This window comes from Biomphalaria glabrata, chromosome 1, assembly GCF_947242115.1.
Source record: "Biomphalaria glabrata chromosome 1, xgBioGlab47.1, whole genome shotgun sequence".
Taxonomy (NCBI): Eukaryota; Metazoa; Mollusca; class Gastropoda; family Planorbidae; genus Biomphalaria; species Biomphalaria glabrata.
Window position 1 is genome coordinate 44,843,792 of NC_074711.1, and position 25,669 is coordinate 44,869,460.

The window sequence follows — 25,669 nt, forward strand, 5'->3', positions numbered from 1 at the left end:
ACAATAACCGCCCCAACCACCAGTCTCGCTATAACCAGGCTAACTACTCTCAGCGTGACACACGTCATGGCGCGCGTGACAGTAAACCCACCCCACAACGGCAGCCGCAGGCCCCACGGACCCTATCTACGGTGGCGCCAGTCTCTCAACCCTCCGCGATCGATCCTTCTGACCAACCGGAGGAGGACACATACTTCGTCTCCACGATGGCCGTGGCTCCTCAACCCACTGCCATTGATCTCGGCCAACCCAAACTCCCACCAGTGCTGCCTCACCCCATCTCTTCTCCTCCGGGAGTAGAGAACATTCTGGCCAACGGTGTTGAAGTTTTGGGCCTATACGACTCAGGTTGCTCGTTTGGCGCGGTAATTAATAGGGCGCTGATTGACCCATCGGATCTCACTGGTGGAACAGTGACAATCCAGTCTATAGACCGTGGCACTCTTCCGCAGGTTCTACCTGTCGCGAGGGTACACGTGGAGTGCAGGTACGTGCATGGCACCATTGACGCCGCCGTCATGGACACGCCAGTCTACGACTTCATTCTAGGCTCCAAATATGTCCCTCTTGGAGTAGTCAGCAAGCCATACTTCTCTCTGCCCGTCGGTAGATCGACGAAGCAGAAACGTGGCAGCAACCAGCAGGTTGGAAGCCCTGGTCGCCACGCTAACTCGCCTAGTCCCGACTCATCAGCGAAGCTCAAACCCCTCCGCCCTGGCATTGACACTGCTAGGAAGTCACGAGTTAAGTCGTATACCCGCACTCGTGAGGGTCTACTTGACCCAGGCTACTCAGCCAAAATTAAGCAACATTCTTCTGACATTGACAGTGTCAGAATGCCCCGAGGTAAGCTGAACCCTTGCTCTCGTGGACTCACTCCTCATCATTATGGCCAGTGGCACATTCTCGAAAGCGGACTCTGACATGAAGCAGAAAATAGCTGGAAAGAGTCTAGCGAAGGTCCAGGCAGCCTTCCCAATGCGTTTTTTTTAATCTCCTCTTCTAGAGACAGGTAATCTTTAATTGTGGATCCCACATAGAAGAATTCGTTTACGGCGTCCAGCTTGTTATCGTCTATGAAGATGGAGGGTGGTGCTGTAGCAGGTGGTCCCATAACATTTGTTTTCTTCGTGCTAATAGTCAATCATATTCTTTACAGGCCAGAGAAGCGGGACATTGGTGACTGAAGTTCCTATTGCGTGTGTGCCACTACCGCAGCGTCATCCGCGAATAGCATATCTCTCACGAGGGTGGCTCTGATTTTAGTTTTGGCCCTCAGTCTGGCAATATTTAGGAGTTTGCCATCAAATCTGGAATGGAGATAGATGCCTTCAGTGGATTTGTCAAACGCGTTGTGTATTAGCAGTGGAAATAGTATTCCAAAGAGAGTTGGGGCCAGGACACATTCTTGTTTAACTCCGCTGTTTATACTGAAACTTTCAGAGCTGGCACAGTTGAATTGCACTGTACCCACATATTTTGGTGGAAAGATATGATTACATTTAGTAGCTTGGGTGGACAGCCTATTATCTGTAAAATTTTAAAGAGGCCATCTCTACTAACTAGATCGAAGCCTTTGTCAGGTCAATAAACGCAATGTACAAATGCATCCTTTGTTATCTGCACTTTTCCTGGAGTTGGCGGATGGAGAGAATCATGTCAATCGTGGATCTCTCTGAGCGAAAGCCGCATTATGATTCTGGATAGACCCGATCAGAGAGTTTTTGTAGCCTGGGAAGTATTACTCGAGCAAAGACTTTGCCTAAAATACTTAGGAGGGAGATTCCCCTGTAATTGTTGCAGTCGCTTCTGTCACCTTTGTTCTTATACAGTGTAATGATTTAAGCATCCCGCAGGTCTTGTAGCACAGCACCTTCTTGCCAATATTTGCAAAGCAGTTCGTGTAGAGGTTGGATTAGAGTAGATTTGCATTATTTTAGAAGATCTGGGGGGATACCATCGCATCTGGGTGCTTTTGCGGGCAGCAATGTTGTCAATGGCTTTGTTGAGCTCTGAAAGGGTGGGTGTTTCGTCTAGCTTGTTCATTTTGGGTAATTGTTTGATAGCCTTAAGGGCTGAGTCAGAGACTGAGCTTGTTGTGGCGTAGAGCTCAGAGTAATGTTCAACCCATCTGTGCATTTGTTGGCTCTTGTCTGTGATAATTTTCCCAGTGGTTGATTTAAGAGGTGCTGTCTGGTTTTGGGAGAGCCTTTTGGATTCCTTCGTACATCCCTCTTATGTTGCCCACTTGGGCTGCGAGCTGAATATTCTCACTGAGCTCTAACCAGTATTTATTGGCACAGATCCTTGCTGTCCACTGTGCATTGGCTCTAGCTTCTTTCAGATTTAACAGGTTGCGTTGGGTAGGTTTTGCCTTGTAAGTAACGAGTGCTTCTCTCTTTGCTCTATATATAGATCTATATATTATACCAATAGGAAATAGTATAATAAGTTGAACTGGATCAGGGTAAGAGTAAAAGCAATTAGTTTGGATCCAGTCATGTCATTAAATTTGTAATAGACTTAGACTAACAATAATAAATTAGAAATATTACAAAACATTTTTTGTTAAGTGCAATTTGATGCTTTAGCTTTCTCAATACGCTATAATACTGTTGCGAATCTCACTATGCAGGCTCTCTGCAAACTGCACCATACACCACCAACGTAAAGAACTTGACAACTCAGGGCTCCAGAGTAACGTAACACTTTAATAGTTGAATAAATAACAGCCAATACTGTACAATTGGCAACACGTACACTGTACACATATCTCTACGATAACACCGTACCGCCGTATCAACTCTTACACTGGCCTCTCCGTCTCGTTCCGGGCTTGCACTGGGTTCAACAGTTCAGGACTGACTTCACACACTAGGCTCGTTGTGTCGGACTCGATCGCAGACCAAGATCAAGACGCCAGTCGTCTCAACTGTACTTGACAGTACTCCGTACTGAACCGTCGTAATGCTCCGTACAGAACCACACCGTTGAACTGTGCTGTAGTCGACCGTGTTCTGAGCTCTGTCGTGAACCTTCTGTCGTAAACCTCCTTTCTGAACCTCGCTGTATTGAGCCCCTTTTCTCCACCGTCTTGACTGCGACACCTCCGCTCTTATATAGGGTTCCTACTGGCCTTCTCGAACCGGACAGAACGCCGCTCGACGTTTCTAGGTGGTCAGATGACTACAACTCTCGTGACGCTCCTGAGCTCTGTTCACGACGGCGATCCTTCCCGAACCGTCCTGTTGAAACTCGACTCGGCTGACCGTCGTAACTCGTCACGGTTGACCGCTCGTCTAGCGCTGGCCTGGGGCGATTTGCGTCGGCTGACTACACACACACCACTACCCCCATCTGTGCCACCACCAGGTTTATAAAAATACTATTACTTTTATAATGCGCTATGATACTATAACTTGTCTATTACTCTATGATACTATAACTTGTCTAATACTCTATGATACTATAACTTGTCTAATACTCTATGATACTATAACTTGTCTAATACTCTATGATACTATAACTTGTCTAATACTCTATGATACTATAACTTGTCTAATACTCTATGATACTATAACTTGTCTAATACTCTATGATACTATAACTTGTCTAATACGCTATGATACTATAACTTGTCTAATACTCTATGATACTATAACTTGTCTAATACTCTATGATACTATAACTTGTCTAATACTCTATGATACTATAACTTGTCTAATACACTATGATACTATAACTTGTCTAATACTCTATGATACTATAACTTGTCTAATACGCTATGATACTATAACTTGTCTAATACGCTATGATACTATAACTTGTCTAATACTCTATGATACTATAACTTGTCTAATACTCTTTGATACTATAACTTGTCTAATACTCTATGATACTATAACTTTTCTAATACGCTATGATACTATAACTTGTCTAATACTCTATGATACTATAACTTGTCTAATACTCTATGATACTATAACTTGTCTAATACTCTATGATACTATAACTTGTCTAATACTCTATGATACTATAACTTGTCTAATACTCTATGATACTATAACTTGTCTAATACTCTATGATACTATAACTTGTCTAATACTCTATGATACTATAACTTGTCTAATATGCTATGATACTATAACTTGTCTAATACTCTATGATACTATAACTTGTCTAATACGCTATGATACTATAACTAGTTTGAACCATTTGGAAAGGTGTGTGATCGCTTTTAAAATTTATTTATACAGTGCTTTTTTGTGACGGTACTCACCTTTTTCAATGTGGGGAAATAATTATTTCTTTTCTTGTATTTTAAAGTTTATTATTAATTTATTATATTATTAATTTGTTAAAATAGATTTTTTTCAAAATTGTTGCGTGCAATAAGAGTAAAAATATAGAATGAAAAACTGCTTCATAAGTAATAATAATAAAATTTAAGTTGGTTAATTATAAAATAAAAATGTTTTAGACATTAAGTATCTTTGTAGTTGTGATTTAGCTTGCATCGAGGTGCGAACTGGTAGTTAAAGAGTTAGGCAATCTATCACTGAATACCGGCACCTATTTTTTTTCTTTACCAAAAAGCACTACATTTATTTTAAACAAAAAGGGGGGGGGGACGACCTGAATTTGAATTCGAGGGCTAAAGCCTCATTAGTTTCCTCAAGCCGATACTCTAAAGACTGTGCCAGTGCTTATGAAAACAGAAGGTTTTACAATTGTCAGTTGTTAGTTTCAAACTTTTCTCTCTACGAAGTATAAAGGGGACTAATACAACTTATACCACCTTATAAGTCAAGTAAAATTTCTTCCCTTTGTTACAGATACAAAACAAAAAATAATTAATTACCAATTGTTAATTAACTAACTGGTTATTTTTTTTTTTATTATTATTGATTCTTGTTTTGTCAGGTCAAAGAAATAATTGCGTAAAATTTCAGCTTGATCCAAAATTGGATGTGGGAGAAATAACGTGTACGACCTTTTGAGCAGACAGACAGACAGACAGACAGAGTGAGTTAATATTGCGATAGTAAGTGTTTTTGTTTTAAGTGACTAGTAGTGTATTTTGCGTGACTGTGTATGAAATGACCAGTTGACATTTATTGTACATGGATGAGTGAACAGCTGAAGAAAGTGTGTAAGTCAGGACCGTGTGGAAATGGGTCAGAAAAACAACAGTATACTGGAGTGAAGGAGAAGAATGTAAAACTAAAATCAAGTAATGTGTTCATGAAATTATAGTTGGTTTTAGTGTGTCTGTTTTATACACAATAAGAGAAAATAAAAGTCATACAAAGGACTTTTTGCGTTTCAATAGTTAAAAAATTCATTCTATTTGTAATATTGTTTTAAAAATTGTATTAACAAAAGTTTGCGGAAATCCCGTTCCTTAAGGACTAAAACAGAAAGATTTAAAAACTTCTTTATCCTACTTTCGGTCAGTGTTACAAGGTCGTCTGGTCGTCATCGAGAAGTACATAGATGTCAAATTCATTAAGCACTGGTTGTGAGTGTGTATGTGTTTTGTGTGTGAATGCTGTTCGTATTTGCATCTATATTGTTATTTTTACAGTAGTTACGCTGAGGTGGTCAATTGTAGTCAAACTGAATTTCCATTTGATTGGACCAGTACAAATTTCTTTGACACCTGTAGCGGTACACTTTGGGCGACCCATTGTGAACGCGACAAAAAGAATGTCGCAAATAGTGATTGTGGCTTAGAGAAAGGTTTGGTGAAATATGGGCTTCCTAGAGTGAACATCTATTCTCTAGCGACTGTTCCAGTACTGTATTCAAGCATCGGAATTCTTCTTATCAAGTTGATTCCTTAAATCTTGTGTATGTGTTGTTTGTCCGTTGATGTACGTCAAGCTCAGCAGCCCACAGTCAAACGCATGCATTTTTTCTGGTCTTCAAGAGGTCAACTAACACGTATTTGACCTAAGCTAGCTACTTCTAAGTGATCAACAATAGAGTGGCTTTCGAAAAATTAGGCTGAAGTCCTAGGCCGGAGGATATAATGTAGAATTCTCCAATGACCTCGATCTCTGTGTCTCGAAATTGTGACCAGACTGCACCTTCATTAAAAATTTTAAAGATTTCACTCCAGGCACTGCAGCCGGAGCATTTTCTTTAACTAGATATAGCCTGACCTAATTGTCTTCCCCTTCCTAATACACTACCAGAGTTATCCCTCCTTCACCTTTCAAAACGTGCATACCCACACACACCTCAACGGGCATACTTTTTGATTTAACATTGCTTGTTTGAAAATGGGTTTGAAAAGGTCACACCACTTTGGCATTTAAAAATATCATCAATCAAACGTGGACTGAAATCACTGAATGATTCAAATTCGAAACACAAAACTTGTATTATTTTTATGCCATATTACTGTCACGTATTGAGAGATTATTTCAATGTATTCATCCTCCAGAGACTATACTGTTTCATATGTTTTTAGAAGATATTACTAGTGTCCTTCAGAAACGATGGCTTACTTTTACATTGTAACTAAACATTGGTTTTCTGTGATGAAGTTTCACAGACGGGGTTAACTTGTTCTTCACTTTATGTCAGCCCAAACAAGAACGATGTTGTTTGTTTAATTGTTTGTTTGTTTGTGTGTGTGTGTGTGTCTCTCTCTCTCTCTCTTTCTATTGCTGATTTCAGAACTAAGATTCATTTAGTCAATCTGGGACACTATTTATGATTATCCTCCTAGAAAGGACCTAAAACCTAAAGATAATTGTGTACTCATTTAAAATTGTTGGAGCTTTGTCCCGATTACTTTGAAGAGGGCGCGCGGCAGCAAGTCATAATCTCGTGGACTGGAAACTTGAAATATGAACTAAGGCATTACAGACTGACTTCCCTTTGATGGACACATAATTCGTTTTAATTAGCTTGGCACTGTGTTGGTTGGCTCACCTCCCCGTACACTGTGAGTTAAACACAATACAGGAGGCCGACACCCATTCAACACAATACAGGAGGCCGACACGCATTAAACACAATACAGGAGGCCGACACCCATTAAACACAATACAGGAGGCCGACACCCAATGTTCCTAACGTGTTTGTAAAGCCCAATACAACATTGTTCTGTGATCTCTTCACTATATACTGCATAAATAGAGTGCACACGCGGAGTGAACACATAAGTGGAGGATTATAAGTCTTCTAGTGTTTACTACGAATTAGGCGAAACACAAAAGTTTGCGAGTGTCTCCTTTTGAAAACAACACTCATAAATCAGAACTCCGACAAAATGCTGGAACAGAAAATAACCATGTGCTAGATGAGATTCTAAGATTTGAAGATCACACGAGAAAAAATGTGTTACGGTGCTTACCAGTGACCACGTTGATGGCCCGAAAATGAATCAACGTGTTGACCACCAAAATTGTCAAGCTTGAAAAAAAAATGTTAAAAGAAAAAAAAAAACTGGCAATGCTGAGATTAGCGAACAATAGGAAGGCGTAGAAAACTATGGATTGATGTAGTGAAAATAATACTCCAAAGTCGAAGAACGCACGCTTCATTTGACTTGAAACAAATCGCCTGCTCTCTTCCCCTCGCCACGTCTCTGGCAATAGCAGAAGTGTGAGTTCAAACATATCAATCCTGACGTGCAGCTGTGTGTGTGTGTGTGTCATTTAAAGATAATTTAGATTTGCTTTGTAATGCAATGTGTATCTGGGTTTGTAATGCAATGTGTATCTGGGTTTGTAATGCAATGTGTATCTGGGTTTGTAATGCAATGTGTATCTGGGTTTGTAATGCAACGTGTATCTGGGTTTGTAATGCAATGTGTATCTGGGTTTGTAATGCAATGTGTATCTGGGTTTGTAATGCAACGTGTATCTGGGTTTGTAATGCAATGTGTATCTGGGTTTGTAATGCAACGTGTATCTGGGTTTGTAATGCAATGTGTATCTGGGTTTGTAATGCAACGTGTATCTGGGTTTGTAATGCAACGAGTATCTGGCTTTGTAATGCAATGTGTATCTGGGTTTGTAATGCAATGTGTATCTGGGTTTGTAATGCAATGTGTATCTGGGTTTGTAATGCAATGTGTATCTGGGTTTGTAATGCAACGTGTATCTGGGTTTGTAATGCAATGTGTATCTGGGTTTGTAATGCAATGTGTATCTGGGTTTGTAATGTAATGGGAGAGACTGAATGATACTTATATGAAATCAATTTCTCATTTACTACAATTCAGAAAAATAAGTTTAATTTTTTTGTTCAATTAAAGTTTTTGTAAACAAAGTGTCTACTAGCTCTAATGTCTACATCGAGACTCTAAAGCCATCAACCAATCGCTACCTTCTTCTCACCCTCACCTTGAAAACACACACACACACACACTCCTTAACAATATGTCTGTGGGTATGAAAGTTTTGTAACCATAAGTTTTTATAAACTTGTTGGAATGCACAAAATGTGCAATCGAGTGCTGCTCAATAATTTGTGTACATCTTTGACAGGCCTCAGCTGCCTACTTCCTGTGTTGGTTCACTATGCAGAGATCAGAATATTTGATGAATTACATGAGTGGCTCCAATTGTTTGCAGGATCTGGAGAAAGTCAAAGAGAAGGAAGTGGCCGATAAAGACGTTGTGGACTTTAGACATGACTCTATACAGAACCCTTTCTTGTGTGCAGAAATACAGTTTTGTCCAAGTCAGTTGTTAATGTTATCTATCTATCTATCTATCTATCTATCTATCTATCTATCTATCTGTCTGTCTGTCTGTCTGTCTGTCTGTCTGTCCGTCCGTCCGTCCGTCTATCTATCTATCTATCAATCTATCTATCTATCTATCTATCTATCTATCTATCTATCTGTCAGTCTGTCTGTCCTTCCGTCCGTCCGTCCGTCCGTCCGTCTGTCTGTCTGTCTATCTATCTATCTATCTATCTATCTATCTATCTATCTATCTATCTGTTTGTCTCTCTGTTTGTCCGTCTGTTTATCAGTCTGTCATAAACGTTTAAAGCTTGACTGCTGCCTACTCTATTAAACGTCTTCATGTTAATGTATATATGTTGATATTCTGTCGTTCTTTTGTTCAGTTATGACGAGTTCCTTGTTTATCTCTGGCTTCATACTTATGACGAGTTCCATGTTTATCTCTGGCTTCATACTTATGACGAGTTCCATGTTTATCTCTGGCTTCATACTTATGACGAGTTCCATGTTTATCTCTGGCTTCATACTTATGACGAGTTCCATGTTTATCTCTGGCTTCATACTTATGACGAGTTCCATGTTTATCTCTGGCTTCATACTTATGACGAGTTCCATGTTTATCTCTGGCTTCATACTTATGACAAGTTCCATGTTTATCTCTGGCTTTATACTTATGACGACTGTGTTCAATTATTGGTGCAGCGATTGTGGCAGCTTGTGAGCGGGGTTCGAGTAGGTTGTGTAAACGCTTGACCACTGGGCTATCTACTATAAGCCTGAAGGTTCACGTCACAAGCAAACCCGGACAATGAAATGCATCAAAACTAATTAAATTTAGTATTATGATTTATATGTTGGGCTAATTTAAAAAAAACAACAACATTTACTGATTCTTAAGTGTGTCTTCTGCTTGGTTTCTGTGTTCTTTATACGATATTAGCTTCAGTTTCAAAAGAATTGTCTAATATATTCTAAGCTAACATTTCAACTTTGACCTTTGTGTCAGTCGTGAAAGGAAACAAAGCAAGTCTCAGTGTGCGAAAATCAGGGCTAACGAAATGCTATGTGTGTGTGAGAGAGACAGAGAGAGAGTGAATAAGATAGGATGTGAGTGCGAGAGTGTATGAGAGAGAGAGATCATTCCATTGATTCCCAACTATCCTAAAGAGTTGACTTATTGCAGATTATTGCTACGGAAGGAGATCAGGTGGTTCTGTACCGTCTCAGTTAGCTCTGATTAAAGATTCTGGAAACCCGTGCAAACATTTGAAAGTAACGAAATTATGTACATATTTACATTTAACTACAGAGTTGACCTGTTTTAAGTTTAATGTTGTTTTATTAAGAACTGTCTATCACATATTTACGATAGTGCAAACGGCATAATATAACATATATACATATTAGGATGCATATAATCAGCACAGTAGACGGCATTACAGGTATAGAATTGATCCATTCATAGTACTTACTGGACTTCATTAGATGCCATTTGAGATGCATGTCATTTTACAAACATTTCACAAGCAATAAGATTTATTTTCATTGACAACTCTGACTAAAACAATCTTTGAAATCAATACGTTTAAATAATGTATTTAGAAAAAAGGAAACATTTAAATTAGGTTCATGAAACGTAGGTTTTTAAAATTAGACCCATAAAATGTATGTCCATGAAATGTATGTCCAAGAAATGCATGTCCAAGAAATGTATGTCCAAGAAATGTAGGTCTATGAAATGTAGGTCTATCAAATGTAAGCCCTTGAACTAAAGTTGTAAATTCTAAAGTATTCTAAAATCGTCTAGCTGCGTCACACTTATTGACAAAATAAAAGGATCAAAGTTGATTGAAATATGTGACCTCTACTAGAACATAAAGAAATGAATCTGGATAGAGACAGCAAGATTTATGAATATTTCTTTTAATTGTTAAAAATATATTAGCTTTAAAAAAATACCGGGTGTAACCGGTGGGTAAACACTAGTTAATTCTATAAGACTTATAGGCCAACAGCGAGCCTCCAGCCATCAAGCCTTCACGTCAATTCTATCAGTGCCCCTTGGAGAAAAAAACCCACTTCGCGCTGTTTTTTATTATTTGTTTATTCCACTAAACCAGCCAGTGGGTGTCCATTTGTTGATATTAGAATACATTTAGCAATCATTGTTTGACATCAGAGTTTATTGACTTCAATAGTCGGCTGTTAGTGCCAACACTCGCCTGCATATTGACATATGGCCAGTCAGGGACTATATTTCTTGTACCCAGGACCCAACGTGTACAATACTGCCTAATGAAAATACCGACTTCGACGGTCTACAGAGAAATATGTTTAATATCTCCTGCTCTTGTCAGAGATCTGGATTTATCTGGAGCTCCCGATTCGAACTCTGCGTTGGTAAGTTGTATAATTGAGAAATATTATAAGAACACACACACACACAGCCACACACACACACGAATTCACAACTAGAAAACCATTTACCTTAAACTACACATTCACTTGCTTCCAAAACCTTGGGTGGACACATCTCTTTACTAAACCCGATTTAACCCTAAAAATCCCAATGCAGATGTGGATGAGTGTAAGTTGAAGACTGTGACGTGTACCAATGGTCAAGTCTGTCAGAATCTGCCAGGCAGCTACAAGTGCGTCTGTCGCAAAGGTTACAGGTTTGATGCAGAGAGCAACCAGTGTGTCGAGTTAGTACCCATTCCGTCACATTCTTTATCTCGGACTGGAAGGGTTAAAGCTATTCAACAGAGTAAGTAAGGTCTAGTGGATAGTGTAGGTCTAACGAACGACTCTATAAGATACTCATCAGTCTGTAAGCAATCGTAAACAGTATAGATTTGGTACATTTGTATTTCACGTCTTCTATGCTCTCAAGTGGAGACCAAAAGAAAATCTGCTGCCGAGGACAAACGCAGACGACGAAAAGAAAATCTAAATCGACCACCTGTGGACAATGGTTATGCTTGCCCAGGATGTGGCAAAATATGCAGGTCACAGCTGGGGCTGCGCAGCCACGGGAAATACTGTATTCCTCATTAATCTTCGGACTCGAAGACAAGCCTTATTATTATTATTATTATGCTCTCATAGTTGGCATTAAACCTTGCCACATATATTAAGATGATAAGAACTAAAAACTCAAAATACCCAGATGTTATAAAAAATGAGAAATTATCATGCAATCCCCATATTGACGAAATGGTTTTACAAAATCAAACAAAACATTTGGGTTTATTAAAAGAAATGTTTACAAATCAAATATGAACATAAAACTAAAATGTTATTTAACCTTGGTTTGGCCAATAATAGAATAGGTATCCTCTGTATGGGACCCCTCAACTCAAAACATTAAGAAACTGGAACAGACACAAATAGATCAGTGAGATTCATAACAATTGAATATTCATATTTGATTAGAAAAAAAACCTTTATTAAAATCATTAAATTTAGTTAGCCTACCCTTCAGGATAGAAGACTTGAAGTAGAAATTATACATAAAACACTGAACCATGATAAACAAATACAAAACCAAAACCTAATAAAATACTCAGAAAAACACAAAGATAAAGGCACGTTCCTCTATCCCTATGCTAGGAGAAACGTGTACACATACTTCTTCCTTGTAGCTTAAAGCATGGAATGGGTTGCCTGAGTCAGCCAGAAAAGCCAATGATTGACAGAATTTAAGTAATTGATTAACATACATGACTAGATTGATCTGGAGATACGAATCATTTTTTTTTTGTAGTGACGTCTGTATTTTATAAGATAAGATAAAACAAAGGAAAGTATCGCAGTTGATATTTCAAGGGACACGATTCTAATCATGAAATCCAATATCTACATTCACATCTACATTCACATCAACTAAAACTTTTTTCTTATTTAAAAGAATAACAAAAAAATCTGTTTATTTCTTTGTTATTTTGGTGGATGTCGCTCTTTCATAGGCAATTAATGGGGGAAAAAAAAGAGAATATTGATTTTTTATTGTCTGTGTCGTATATTTGTTTGTGTAGTTTTGATCTCAATATCATCCATAGTGTGATTGGACAGCTACTTGGCGTCTTCCGAAAAAAAAAATTAAAAAAAAATTTAAAAAAATAAAGAAATAAAAAAAAATAAAAAACATAAAAAAAATAAAAAATAAAGAAATAATCATAATATAGAATTTGTTTTGTTTCCAATATAGTAACAATTTTTAAAATAAGAGAAATGTCATAGTGGCGACACTAACACAGGTCAGGATATAATCAAACCATAACATAAACACACACACATAGAGATCGCCGACGACTGAATTACAAAAAAAAAAAAATCATACAAAAACACGATCACTTAAAAGTAACAAATTAAGAATAACAATAAAGGACTCTTCCACCCAAACTATGAACTTCCCAGGTTGATTCTCTTGACTGCGTTGAACAGTAAAATGTTCAAATTCGTCCATCAACAGATCCTTGCCGGTAATGTACTATTTGTTTTGAAACAATCCTTGGGCACTCTTTCAATGGAGTGAAAGACAAAAAGCCTCGATTGGTTCCCATTAGCTTTGGGCCCCAAGAGATAGAGTTGTAAAAACCCAACAGTTTAAAAGTCCACTTTTTAGATATAATGTCTTCATCGACCAAAGCGGTTAGCCAAAAAAATAATACATAATTAAACAGCAGTGTTAAGAATTCCCTCGAATACAAGTAAACCCTAGACTTTTTTACGTGTGAAAATGTCAGACAAGTCAAGGAAAAAAAATACAAGATATATTTTTGAGTCTGTAGTTTTGTTAGTGTATCAATCCAGAGAATAGAATAGCTTCCAGTTGATATTCAAAGACATATTTGTATTTCAGCATTGCAACATACACTCTCTCTCTGACCTTTTAAGTTATGTCACGAAGATCTGACTTGAAATTTATTTTTGTGCTAACAAGGCTGATTCCAATAGAATTTCAAGCGCAACAAGTTTTTAAACATATTTTATTCCATATATAAATAAATATATATATATATAAAGATGTGCATGTGTGTGTGTATATATATATAAAGATGTGCATGTGTGTGTGTGTGTATTTTTTGCCTTGCATTAAAACCTTTAGAAAGAAAGCTAATTTCATTGTTTAATTCTATTGACTTATTATATAACGGAAAACCTTATAAGTTTAAAATGGCATAAAAGAAATTGATACAAATTTCTACAATTAGATTTAGCAAACAAAGAAAACATATGCTGGAGTGTAATGAAACACTTGACCTCTGTAATGAGTGTACTGGTAAAATAGATCTACATGCTTGACTGACAATGCCAATGTGTTATTGTTTTACTTGACTGCTCAACACTATTGCATATGCCCAAGGAAAAAAAACGTGATGGTCAACACCATCAACTAAACACACTACCAGGGCCGTTGCTATCTATTGTGCACAGGCGGCCAAATGTAAAGGGCGGTTAAATCATCATTTTTTTAAAATATTTTCTGTATAAATTCTAATTATTCCAATATCCTTTGTAAACTTAAAAAAAAAACAAAAAATAAAAAATAAACAACAACGCTATTCCTACATAAGAAATTATTTTGTATACTTTAGTTAGAAGAAATAAAGTAGTGCAGCGCTTGAGGGATTCCAATGGATTTTTCCCATAGCCGCCAACTCATTTCTAGCCTTGAATTTTCGCGGGTTTTTTGTAATATCCGTTTTGAGACGAATAGGTCACCTTGTAAGTAGATCTAATACTTATATTTTAAATGGCTGCTTGTTTAGCATTAGAATATTATTTACATTAGGCCTATGTTCTTTGAGTTCTAGCTTAAAATACACTTTAATTATGTTATATCGTTGTAATACTTGTTCAAATCAATTAAAAACGATATCTGTTTTTTAAATAAATATTATATCCATATTCGATTATTATTAATATTATACTGTTTTGGATTATTGATCATCTGTATCTTTACTGCAGTGTTTCTTTGGGGGGAGGGGGGGGAGAGGGATTTCCTCTTATAGGGGGGGGGGGGGCGCAAAGACCTGACAAAAATTGTTTTGGAGTGTGTTTGTTTCCTATGCGGCGGAAAGAAGAGGTTAAGCGATTGATTGGTGATTATGCAATGACGATGATGAAGTTAGCGTACCTAGTGCAAATGTGAGACTGCAGATAGATCAATCTTGAGACTTGAAAGAGAGACTTGAAAGAGTGAAGACGTTTTTAAAATCATTTTATTCATTACTATTTGATCTAGATCTATATCTCATCTCAAGTTAAATCTGTGAATACCAACAGTCTATTGAGTTCACAACAGAAGTTTGGTCAAATTATTTTACGTTTGTTTATTAGAAAACATAAAACGGCCACATCGGTTCAGTTGTACCAGCTGTCTAGAGCTACAAGTCCACATCGGTTCTGTTGTACCAGCTGTCTAGAGCTACACGCCCACATCGGTTCTGTTGTACCAGCTGTCTAGAGCTACACGCCCACATCGGTTCAGTTGTACCAGCTGTCTAGAGCTACAAGTCCACATCGGTTCAGTTGTACCAGCTGTCTAGAGCTACAAGTCCACATCGGTTCTGTTGTACCAGCTGTCTAGAGCTACAAGTCCACATCGGTTCTCTTGTACTAGCTGTCTAGAGCTACAAACCCACATCGGTTCTGTTGTACTAGCTGTCTAGAGCTACAAACCCACATCGGTTCAGTTGTACCAGCTGTCTAGAGCTACAAACCCACATCGGTTCAGTTGTACCAGCTGTCTAGAGCTACAAACCCACATCGGTTCAATTGTACTTGCTGTCTAGAGCTACAAGTCCACATCGGTTCAGTTGTACCAGCTGTCTAGAGCTACAAACCCACATCGGTTTTATTGTACTTGCTGTCTAGAGCTACAAGCCCACATCGGTTCAGTTGTACTAGCTGTCTAGAGCTACAAGCCCACATCGGTTCAGTTGTACCAGCTGTCTAGAGCTACAAGCCCACATCGGTTCAGTTGTACCAGCTGTCTAGAGCTACAAGCCCACATCGGTTCAGTTGTACCAGCTGTCTAGAGCTACAAACCCACATCGGTTCTATTGTACCAGCTGTCTAGAGCTACAAGCCCACATCGGTTCAGTTGTACCAGCTGTCTAGAGCTACAAATCCACATCGGTTCTGTTGTACCAGCTGTCTAGAGCTACAAACCCACATTGGTTCTGTTGTACCAGCTGTCTAGAGCTACACGCCCACATCGGTTCAGTTGTACCAGCTGTCTAGAGCTACAAGTCCACATCGGTTCAGTTGTACCAGCTGTCTAGAGCTACAAGTCCACATCGGTTCTGTTGTACCAGCTGTCTAGAGCTACAAGTCCACATCGGTTCTCTTGTACTAGCTGTCTAGAGCTACAAACCCACATCGGTTCTGTTGTACTAGCTGTCTAGAGCTACAAACCCACATCGGTTCAGTTGTACCAGCTGTCTAGAGCTACAAACCCACATCGGTTCAGTTGTACCAGCTGTCTAGAGCTACAAACCCACATCGGTTCAATTGTACTTGCTGTCTAGAGCTACAAGTCCACATCGGTTCAGTTGTACCAGCTGTCTAGAGCTACAAACCCACATCGGTTTTATTGTACTTGCTGTCTAGAGCTACAAGCCCACATCGGTTCAGTTGTACTAGCTGTCTAGAGCTACAAGCCCACATCGGTTCAGTTGTACCAGCTGTCTAGAGCTACAAGCCCACATCGGTTCAGTTGTACCAGCTGTCTAGAGCTACAAGCCCACATCGGTTCAGTTGTACCAGCTGTCTAGAGCTACAAACCCACATCGGTTCTATTGTACCAGCTGTCTAGAGCTACAAGCCCACATCGGTTCAGTTGTACCAGCTGTCTAGAGCTACAAATCCACATCGGTTCTGTTGTACCAGCTGTCTAGAGCTACAAACCCACATTGGTTCTGTTGTACCAGCTGTCTAGAGCTACAAACCCACATCGGTTCATTTGTACTTGCTGTCTAGAGCTACAAACCCACATCGGTTCAGTTGTACTTGCTGTCTAGAGCTACAAACCCACATCGGTTCAGTTGTAATTGCTGTCTAGAGCTACAAACCCACATCGGTTCAGTTGTACTTGCTGTCTAGAGCTACAAACCCACATCGGTTCAGTTGTACTTGCTGTCTAGAGCTACAAACCCACATCGGTTCAGTTGTACTAGCTGTCTAGAGCTACAAGTCCACATCGGTTCAGTTGTACTTGCTGTCTAGAGCTACAAACCCACATCGGTTCTATTGTACCAGCTGTCTAGAGCTACAAACCCACATCGGTTCTGTTGTACCAGCTGTCTAGAGCTACAAACCCACATTGGTTCTGTTGTACCAGCTGTCTAGAGCTACAAACCCACATCGGTTCTGTTGTACCAGCTGTCTAGAGCTACAAACCCACATCGGTTCTATTGTACCAGCTGTCTAGAGCTACAAGTCCACATCGGTTCAGTTGTACTTGCTGTCTAGAGCTACAAACCCACATCGGTTCTGTTGTACCAGCTGTCTAGAGCTACAAACCCACATCGGTTCTATTGTACTAGCTGTCTAGAGCTACAAGTCCACATCGGTTCAGTTGTACTTGCTGTCTAGAGCTACAAGTCCACATCGGTTCAGTTGTACCAGCTGTCTAGAGCTACACGCCCACATCGGTTCTGTTGTACCAGCTGTCTAGAGCTACAAACCCACATCGGTTCAGTTGTACCAGCTGTCTAGAGCTACACGCCCACATCGGTTCAGTTGTATCAGCTGTCTAGAGCGACAAGTCCACATCGGTTCAGTTGTACCAGCTGTCTAGAGCTACAAACCCACATCGGTTCAGTTGTACTAGCTGTCTAGAGCTACACGCCCACATCGGTTCAGTTGTACTAGCTGTCTAGAGCTACAAACCCACATCGGTTCAGTTGTACTTGCTGTCTAGAGCTACAAGTCCACATCGGTTCAGTTGTACCAGCTGTCTAGAGCTACAAACCCACATCGGTTCAGTTGTACTAGCTGTCTAGAGCTACAAGTCCACATCGGTTCAGTTGTACCAGCTGTCTAGAGCTACAAACCCACATCGGTTTAGTTGTACTAGCTGTCTAGAGCTACAAGTCCACATCGGTTCAGTTGTACCAGCTGTCTAGAGCTACAAACCCACATCGGTTCTGTTGTACCAGCTGTCTAGAGCTACAAACCCACATCGGTTCAGTTGTACTAGCTGTCTAGAGCTACAAGTCCACATCGGTTCAGTTGTACCAGCTGTCTAGAGCTACAAACCCACATCGGTTCTATTGTACTAGCTGTCTAGAGCTACAAGTCCACATCGGTTCAGTTGTACCAGCTGTCTAGAGCTACAAACCCACATCGGTTCTATTGTACTAGCTGTCTAGAGCTACAAGTCCACATCGGTTCAGTTGTACTAGCTGTCTAGAGCTACACGCCCACATCGATTCAGTTGTACTAGCTGTCTAGAGCTACAAACCCACATCGGTTTTATTGTACTTGCTGTCTGGAGCTACACGCCCACATCGATTCAGTTGTACTAGCTGTCTAGAGCTACACGCCCACATCGGTTTTACATGTTTGTAAAATGTTTTACATATTTCGGATGTTCCTTCAGAGTTGAAAATAGTTTACTTCCTAGGCCAAACCTCCCGCAGGACGACGGGGGATGGGAGCGGGCAGGGTTTTTTTTCTAGGGTGTCGCCACCCTAAAATGTGAGAAACACTGCCTGACTTTTTTAAAGATAGGATCTGAATTCATTGCATGACTTGTACTTTGAATTATTTATTTTGTATTAAACTCAAGGAAACTATTAAGCGCTGAGTTGCTGTATTTTGTGCTAGTGGTGTGTTCGATTAACTTTGTTCTCACCTCTGAATCTGCGTATGTCAGAAGATTGTTCAACGGAACGTTGAAACAGTACCACCGTCAAGGTCAATGGTTTTTGTATTTTGAGTCTTTTTCTACTATCTTCCCGATGGAGGGTTGAATAAAGAAAGATAAAAGAACAATAATCTCGATATTCTTTAAAACTCCACAATTTGATCATTTGTGGATTCCCAGAATTACTTTCATAATTGAGTTCATTTTATTTGTTTCAAACAGTCCTGATAGCCCAAAACAAATATGAAATAAATGTTGACTGTTCACTTGCTATTGACAGAGACAGCACTGATGGCGATGTTTGAGTATGTGATTGGGTTAAGGAACAACACCGAGCCTTGATTGGTTGGAATAGCAGACGATATCGTCATGCAGATCTGGCGACAATTTTATTGACTGCCAAATATTCATGTGCTATAACCTGTATTGAGACTAATAAAGTGATTAGTATTTTTTTTATTTAAAAAATAATTAAAACAATTCTACATTATTTTGTGAGACAAGCTAATAATAGATTAAACTATTCTCAAACTTCAATTCTTTTGGAATAACTTTGTTTCGCTCCATCAAAACTCTTTCTAGGGTTAAAATATTATTTGTTTCAGTTTTTTTTTAAATTCTTTCCAGTAACAACACTTTTTGACAATTATATGGTTGCGTCATAGTTTATTAATGCTGCTGCTGATGTGTCCACCTTTGATTGGTCCACTAATTGTCCCATCAGATAAACTTTCTAGTAGGTTAATGTCACTAGCAGTTTAACATTCTATTCTGTACTCTAAAAATCCAAGACTTATTTTATAGCAGGACACAGTTTTCTAAATGTATACAATGATAAGATTAACCCTCATAGTTTGTTTTGTTATATTCAGCAAAACAAAAAATATTTTTTTTTAAGAATGGAGATCAAAAACACCCTTAACGTAACGTCGACACTATAGATGTTAACGCCATAGACATATGGATGTTACCGCCATAGACAGATAGATGTTACCGCCATAGACATATGGATGTTACCGCCATAGACAGATAGATGTTACCGCCATAGACAGATAGATGTTACCGCCATAGACAGATAGATGTTACCGCTTAATTTTAAGTGTGAAAATACATAAATGTGCAGAAAAATGATTCATTTACTGAAATTACCCAGATTATGTGCAATTCACCTAGAAAAAGTGTACATTACCTACTAGGCACTTGTTAAAGTGAAGAAAATAAGGATATATGTGCAAATTACATTCCCCCAATTCCAAACTCTATTCCTATAAATAATCCTAACCCCTAACCCGACATTTACAACTAAACCATACCCCTATCCCTTACCGCTAACACTAATACTAATCCCTAACCCTAACATTAACCCTAAACTAACCTTAATCAAAACTTTAACGGGACGGAAGCTGTTAATGTGCAGATGACTTAGAGAAAATTCGCCATACAAACGTGGCTAATAAGTTAGTGTGCACAATACCGAGTGAATCTGAACATTAATGGATTTCGCACTTTAGCGGTAAGATCTCCACAATACCGAGTGAATCTGAACATTAATGGATTTCGCACTTTAGCGGTAAGATCTCCACAATACCACCAACTCCGTGGGGCGAGCACAAACAGGAAGGCTACCCTCGCGATGAACAGTATGGATCGTATGCTACTATGACTAATAAGGTCTTGTCATCTCTTTTTTCTCATCAATATGATCTGTGATCTCTCTTTTTCCATAGTTATGTCACTGCCTGTGACCCCCCTTTCTCCTCAGTGATGACACTGTGACCCCCCTTTCTCCTCAGTGATGACACTGTGACCCCCCTTTCTCCTCAGTGATGACACTGTGACCCCCCTTTCTCCTCATTGATAACACTTTGACCCCCCTTTCTCCTCAGTGATGACACTGTGACCCCCCTTTCTCCTCATTGATAACACTGTGACCCCCCTTTCTCCTAAGTGATGACACTGTGACCCCCCTTTCTCCTCATTGATAACACTGTGACCCCCCCTTTCTCCTCATTGATAACACTGTGACCTCCCTTTCTCCTAATAGATAACACTGTGACCCCCCCTTTCTCCTCATTGATAACACTGTGACCCCCCTTTCTCCTAATAGATAACACTGTGACCCCCCTTTCTCCTAATAGATAACACTGTGACCCCCCCCTTTCTACTCATTGATAACACTGTGACCCCCCTTTCTCCTAATAGATAACACTGTGACCCCCCTTTCTCCTCAGTGATAACACTGTGACCCCCCTTTCTCCTCATTGATAACACTGTGACCCCCCTTTCTCCTAATAGATAACACTGTGACCCCCCTTTCTCCTAATAGATAACACTGTGACCCCCCTTTCTCCTAATAGATAACACTGTGACCCCCCTTTCTCCTAATAGATAACACTGTGACCCCCCTTTCTCCTAATAGATAACACTGTGACCCCCCTTTCTCCTCATTGATGACACTGTGACCCCCCTTTCTCCTCATTGATGACACTGTGACCCCCTTTCTCCTAATAGATAACACTGTGACCCCCCTTTCTCCTAATAGATAACACTGTGACCCCCCTTTCTCCTCATTGATGACACTGTGACCCCCCTTTCTCCTAATAGATAACACTGTGACCCCCCTTTCTCCTCAGTGATGACACTGTGACCCCCCTTTCTCCTCAGTGATGACACTGTCATCTCTCTTTCTCCCCAGTGATGACACTGTCATCTCTCTTTCTCCTCAGTGATGACACTGTCATCTCTCTTTCTCCTCAGTGATGACACTGTCATCTCTCTTTCTCCTCAGTGATGACACTGTCATCTCTCTTTCTCCCCAGTGATGACACTGTCATCTCTCTTTCTCCTCAGTGATGACACTGTCATCTCTCTTTCTCCTCAGTGATGACACTGTCATCTCTCTTTCTCCTCAGTGATGACACTGTCATCTCTCTTTCTCCTCAGTGATGACACTGTCATCTCTCTTTCTCCCCAGTGATGACACTGTCATCTCTCTTTCTCCTCAGTGATGACACTGTCATCTCTCTTTCTCCTCAGTGATGACACTGTCATCTCTCTTTCTCCTCAGTGATGACTCTAAGTTCTACAGTTCATTTTCTTATATCAACAACTGAATCTCTTAGATGTACAACTAATTCTCTTAGATATAAAACTGATTTTAGTAATTCAGCTAAAAACTTAAAAAGTAGCGCACCTCAATGCTGAAAGTGATTCCTGCTGCGTCAAATAATTTATGTGCCTATCATAGCATATTAACCTCGACTTGTGCAATTCCGCTGCTGAACTTTAGTGAGGATGTTGTTCTTCGGGTCATGCGTGGATTATTGGCATACATTCTCCCTTTTAACTGGCGCCACATGTCACAAGGGCTGGGTCAGGCGACTGGACTTCTTAGGGCTTCTGTTCAGCCTCTGTTCAATTTCCGCTACTACAACTGCGTACGCACAGTCGAAGCACGATTTTTCGACGCGTTTGCCACTGACCTTAAGGAGCGCCACTTTTTCACCCGGTTTTATATGCTCCCCTTTGCTGGCACACAATCATCATGAAATGTATCCGCAAGACTAGAAAAACATTTTTTAAAAAAGCTTATAATTGTGCCATTTAGTTTGGATCAGTCTTGTAATTATATGAAGATAGGACTTCCATAGAATATATCTGTGCGATTAGAAATATAGAAATATTTTTGCCAATGGTTTTTGTTTAGCTTTTAGCTTTCTTAATGCGCTATGATCCTATCACTTGTCTAGACCAATTGTGAAAAGGGGAGTGGGGAAGAAAGGGGGGGTATCTTTGTGAAGGTTGACATTAGAGGCAGAGCTCGAGTCCACAAGGAGACTAATTCAACTTATACTACCACATCTGTCAAGTACGATTTCTTTCCTTTGTTTAAGATAAAAAAATGTTGATTACCAATAGTTAATAAACTAATTGGTTAATTGTTTATATTGATTCTTGTGTTGTCAGGCAAAAGAAATAATTGTGCAAGATATCAGTTTGATCTGAGATTGGATGTGGGGGAAATAACGTGGACACACTTTTGTTTTTGACCAGACAGACAGAGTGAGTTGATAGAAGCTTTGCAAATATCCGGTGTTTCATTGATAGAGCCACTTTGCAGGTGCGCCTCCACTATTGTAATACTTTCTATCAAAGAGTACAGAAGACCCCACCCCCACGTCCCTCTCACTCCAGTGACTAAAACAGCACCACGAAAGACACATGGAGTGTTACTCCGCAGGAGAGATATAGGCCACCAGATTGTCACACTCTGCTCACTTCTACTCCTCCGCACTAGAGGCGGACTACTTTTTCGTGCGTCACCTGATACAAATAGTTACAACATTTTTTATTTTTTGTTTACAAAGCTTATATCAACTCATTTAGTCTTTCTGGGTGGATTTTTGTGCCACGTTATTTCTCCCACTTCCCATTCATGGAGCAGGTTGAAACTGTTCGCATCTATTTATTGTCAATGACAGAAATCAATGAAAACAACACCACGTCATTAATCAATAGGGTTTGTTGCTGAACATAAAAATTATATATGTGTCAGACGCGAATAGCCCAATTTTCAGTAAAAGAAATTACAAAAGTCATTTCTCTATAGAAGAAGTTACGAAGGCTATATAAAATACTACCACAGACCTATATATACTACAATAAATATAGGTTTTTGATAGCTAGTTATGATTTATTTAGGTAGGTGCTGTTTTACTATTACATACCAAGTATTAGTAGAATGCCAGTAGGTCGACTTCCACAGGACATCCTGTATGGCGATCTAATAGAAGGCAGGAGAGCCGCTGGTCGCCCACTTTTACGTTTTACGTTATACGGATGTATGCAAACGCGACATGAAGCTCTTCAAAATCGACACTGGCAACTGGGAAGAGGTGGCACTGGACAGATCCACATGGAGAGAGAGCATAAAGGAAGGGTCACAGATTGCAGATGTCATACACAACAGAAGCAGAAAGAAGGGGGAAAATGCAACGGCTCCTGGTGATTATATATGCCCAACCTGCGATCGCAGCTGTGTATCAAGGATTGGCCTCTTTAGTTACACAAGAAGTTGCAAAGGGAAAAGATCGTCTCTCGAGACGTAAAATGCCACAGACCAAGTATTAGAGTTTAGAAAAACCCAGGTTTGTTTCTTGTGCAACGCTATTAGCTAACACGGCGCCTTCGACATATACGGGTCACGGCTAACACCGCATATCACCTCTCCATTAGTATATTTAGATCTATAATATAATTCTAGTCTAGATCTATATATAAAAATCGAATAGATCTAGATAGTAATAGTATAGATTCTATCTTGAGACTAGATTGCCGAGTCTAGCCTATGCTATGCCTATAGTCAGTTTTTATTAGAAAAAAGTCTAGATATTAATAAAGACTAAAGTTTTTTAATTATTAGATATAGACATAAGACATAGATCTAATAATACTGTAATACGTTTACTATACTCTATACTTAATCTACTAGAGATCTATCTATAGATCTATCTATAATCTAGTCAATCTAGATCTATACAATATTCATTATAATACTTCTACTTATAATGACTTATTTAATAAGTTAGTAGGCCTACTTAGACTTAGATCTATTATAGTTTATTAATAGATTTACTTTTCAATGCCTAGACCTAATAATAAAATTGCGAATGATGTCTATAATGACTGATTATTTTTTTTAATAATAATAGGCCTACTAAATCTAGGTCTAGACTCTACTTAAATCTAGTCTAAAATAATGACTGTCTAAGACTCTAGATGATTGAGAAGTTCACATAGAGGTGTTTTTAATAATACGGCATGTCGGATGAAAGTATATAAAGTGCTTTTTTTTTTGTAAAAATAAAAAAAAGAGGCTCCGGTACTCAGTGATAGATTACCTAACTTTCAACTAATAATAAATTAACAATTAACGTTGAATTACAAGAAAAGTAATCATTTTTCCCCGACATTGAAAAAAGGTGCCGGTACCCCGTACCGGTGCGTACCGTCACAAAAATATATGTATATCTCAATCTTCTTTCATTTAATTTTTTTTTTTGCGGGGTTATTGCTACTTAATACATTGATACCGGATCGATTTAAATAGGGCCTAAGTATACAAGCAGGATTTCGAGCATTGGATAAATTTATTTTTTAAGTACAAAGTTTTATGGAAGAGGCAATATATTAGTTGTTTGAAGTTTGTAACTTCTTAAATTCAGGCAAAAAATATCGAAGCCTACATTTTTACACTCATTTCTAAACAATTAGAAGAGATGGACTGACTCATAGTGTAGCTTGTGTACATCTGCAAAAACACAAACTCTCTTTGTAATCTTATCAGTTAGACTTTCAAAACTATTAAAAGAAAAACTTAGTGATTATTTTTACTGTATAATTCTATTATTATTCCTTTTTAGATTTAGGATATAAACAAAAATTTGCCATATGACTTTGTCTAACAGAAAAAAAATTAAACTTACATCTATTTATGCGGTTATTTATAGTTACCTAGTAATATAATATACTAACACGTACATTCATCCTAATGCAGCCATGCGATTTTTCGTTTATAAACATAGCATTATTTAGGAAAAATATTTTACAAAGGCTGTTTGGAGAAATCAGGTATACCCATTAGGAGAAAAACGACCCCTTTACTCAAGAAAAATTTAAGAAACTAGAACAGACAAAATAAACATTGACATTCTTAACAAAATAATATTCAAAATTGATTAGAGAAACTCCTTTTTAAGTAATCATTTAAAGTTTAAAATCACTACAATTTTTTCAACAATTATTTTGTGTATGAAATTGTGTATCGGAAAATGCCGGGTACATGAAATAAGCTAGTCCTAAAAAAACAACACAAATCTTGGGTAAAATACTCATCAAATAAAGTACTGTAAATGTGTAGTTTCACGCGATAGTTTCAGGTCTTTTCTTTTTATAGCCTCTATCGGGTTATATCCCAACTACCCGTATTTTTGTGCAGAATTTTTTTCTCTATCAGGTACACTTAAAATTATAGCATAATAATGTCAGTTTAATTTAAAAAGAGAACTGAAAAATAC

General features: G+C 38.8%; 1 protein-coding gene across 10 annotated transcripts in view; it reads left to right on the forward strand.

Moving 5' to 3' along the window:
• The window catches only part of LOC106067485 (fibulin-2-like), a 56,486-nt gene that overhangs the window by 15,152 nt on the left and 15,665 nt on the right, over positions 1-25,669 (forward strand). For 6 of the 10 annotated variants that reach the window (XM_056038818.1, XM_056038855.1, XM_056038874.1 and 3 more), the window contains 5 exons: positions 8,508-8,703; positions 9,897-9,985; positions 10,984-11,113; positions 11,289-11,480; positions 18,874-19,130. In XM_056038818.1, coding sequence (XP_055894793.1) covers positions 8,508-8,703; positions 9,897-9,985; positions 10,984-11,113; positions 11,289-11,480; positions 18,874-18,935 — 669 coding nt within the window. In that variant the 3' untranslated portion in view covers positions 18,936-19,130. Of the gene's footprint in view, positions 1-8,507; positions 8,704-9,896; positions 9,986-10,983; positions 11,114-11,288; positions 11,481-13,577; positions 14,034-18,873; positions 19,131-25,669 lie in introns of those variants that run through there. The other 4 variants (XR_008779421.1, XM_056038824.1, XM_056038834.1 and 1 more) reach the window with 3 other exon arrangements.